At 65.2% G+C, this 2,400-nt stretch overlaps 1 protein-coding gene across 1 annotated transcript; it reads left to right on the forward strand.

The window, feature by feature from the left end:
* The first annotated feature begins 858 nt into the window (after positions 1 to 858).
* On the forward strand, positions 859 to 1,962 carry LOC123393186 (keratin-associated protein 10-2-like). The gene has a single exon (XM_045084355.1). The coding sequence runs from the start codon at positions 859 to 861 to the stop codon at positions 1,642 to 1,644; it is 786 nt and encodes a 261-aa protein (XP_044940290.1). The 3' UTR covers positions 1,645 to 1,962.
* Positions 1,963 to 2,400: the final 438 nt, after the last annotated feature.

A 2,400-nucleotide genomic window follows, 5' to 3' on the forward strand; every position in this document is an offset into this window, starting at 1 on the left:
GCACAGAGGCCGTGGTCCGGCCCCTCCCCCTCCAACGCTGGAGAGCCGGTCGCACGTCTTTGCTGAGCGGCGGGCCGATGCCAGCCTCTCCGGAGACATCGAGGGTGCTGAGGTCGGGGGAGCGAGCACGCCCGTGTGCCGACACGTGCACCGATTTCTGTCCGCCTCCTCCCACGTTTGGTCAGAAACCCCACGTCCGCACACCCCTCTGCTCTGAGAAGCGTTCCGGGTCCTGATCCGTCCTTCCGAAGTCTCGTGCGGGGAACACGGGATCCTGAGCGCGTCCTCATTCCTCTGAAGCTCTCCACGTTCCTTCTCGGTCATTCCGGGCTGAGACATGGTGTCCGCCTTCCCGCTCAACCCTGATCGCCGCCACGCAGCTCTCCGTGTTGGGGGCGCCGGCAGCGGACGCGCACACTGTCCTGGCTCTGCGTCCTGCCTGCTCCCGGGACTGGGATTCGCAGCCTTTGCCCACGCCCCAGCCCCCAACTCGCCCCGCAAAACCGGAGCCGAGAGCAGGACGCGGTGGGCAGGCTGTCCGGCCGGGGCTGCAGGACACTAGGTTGTTCCCGTGCTGTTGGCTTAAAGACCCAAACAAAGTCAGGGGCCAACCCCGTCCTCAACCACCACAGGCAATTTTACAAGCAGACGCTCTCGTGTACATAAACCGGCGGTAATAAGCACTCCCAGGGCTCAGCCAAAACAGCCACGAGGAAGGGGAAGTCTCACGGAGCCTCTTGCTGGACAACGCACACCTCGGCGGGTATAAAAGCTGACAGACAACCAGCGCCTCACACACACACTCACACACACACTCACACTCACACTCACAGTATCCTCCAGCCCCACCGCCCCACCATGGCCGCATCCACCCTGTCCGTCTGCTCCAGCAACGCCTGCCCCGACTCCTGGAAGGTGGACGACTGCCCAGAGAGCTGCTGCGAGCCCCCCTGCTGTGCCCCCTCCTGCTGTGCCCCCCCCTGCTGTGCCCCCTCCTGCCTGACCTTCATCTGCACCCCTGCGAGCTGCGGGTCCAGCCCCTGCCAGCCAGCCTGCACCAGCTCCTGCCAGCCCTCCTGCTGCAGCTCCTCCCCCTGCCAGGAAGACTGTTGTGTGTCTCTCTGCTGCAAGCCCGTCTGCTGCACCCCTGTCTGTTGCAAGCCCGTCTGCTGCACCCCTGTCTGCTGTGAGGCCTCTCCCTGCTCAGGCTCTTCATGCTGCCAGCAGTCTAGCTGCCAGCCCTCCTGCTGCAGCTCCTCCCCCTGCCAGGAAGACTGCAGCCAGCCCGTCTGTTGCACCTCTGTGTGCTGCAAGCCCGTCTGCTGCACCCCTGTGTGCTGCAAGCCCGTCTGCTGCACCCCTGTCTGTTGTAAGCCCGTCTGCTGCACCCCTGTCTGCTGCAAGCCCGTCTGCTGCACCCCTGTCTGCTGCACCCCTGTCTGCTGCAAGCCAGTCTGTTGCACCCCTGTGTGCTGCAAGCCCGTCTGCTGCACCCCTGTCTGCTCCGGGCCCTCCTCCTGCTGCCAGCCCAGCCCCTGCTCCTCGTCCTGCTGCAGACCGTCCTCGTGCATGTCCCTGCTCTGCCGCCCCGTGTGCAGGCCCGCCTGCTGCGTGCCCGCCTCGGCCCAGAAGTCCTGCTGCTGACGGGGCCCGTCTTCCCAGGGGCCAGCTGGGCTCAGGACCCACCCAGTGACCGTGGTCCTCCCCACCCCCTCAGTCAGGTCCTGACCTGGGTTAGGTGGCTGCCCACACCGAAGACAGAGTCTTCCATGTGTCCACTCTGCTGACCTGACCTTGACCTAATAGCTCCTCAGAACGCAGACCCCACTGCCCCCCAGGGCTCCTGCTCCCAGGAGAGGCCTCGAGCACTTCGGGGTCCCCTGCCCTTCCCTCCCAGTTTCTCGGCACGGGTCCCGTGGCCTCAACTGCTGACCTCTCGGGGCCTGCCAGACACCCCAATAAACTCACTCACCAGCGCATCTGCTTCCTTTCTTCCGACCCTCATGGGTGTGGGGGTGCAGGGGTCTGAGCAGACATTGGTCTCCTCCATCCGGGAACATTTCTAGGAATGAGGGACTGAGAAATCCCACAGGGCAAGGCCCCGGGGTGGGAGGCACACCCTGGCCCAGGAAGGTCAGGGCTCCTGACCCCTGAATGCAGGGCTTCCCAAGGCTGGCCACCTGCACAGGTGTCGTGGTCTGAGAGTTCTCAGCCCCTGGCCCGTTTCCACCCTCGGCCCAGCGGGACAAACCGGCCCCAGACCAGCCGGCCTCGGGGATGCAGGCAGCACAGCCCATACAGGCCTGCGGTCCCCCTGGGTCCTCCCGTGGGCTGTACCTATTTAGCAGAAAGGTGGTGGCGTGGGGGAGGCACTGCTGCAGTCAAGATGGGGAAACACGG

The sequence above is a fragment of the Mustela putorius genome, unplaced genomic scaffold, assembly GCF_011764305.1.
Source record: "Mustela putorius furo isolate JIRA1106 unplaced genomic scaffold, ASM1176430v1.1 tig00000765_pilon_pilon_pilon, whole genome shotgun sequence".
Taxonomy (NCBI): domain Eukaryota; kingdom Metazoa; phylum Chordata; class Mammalia; order Carnivora; family Mustelidae; genus Mustela; species Mustela putorius.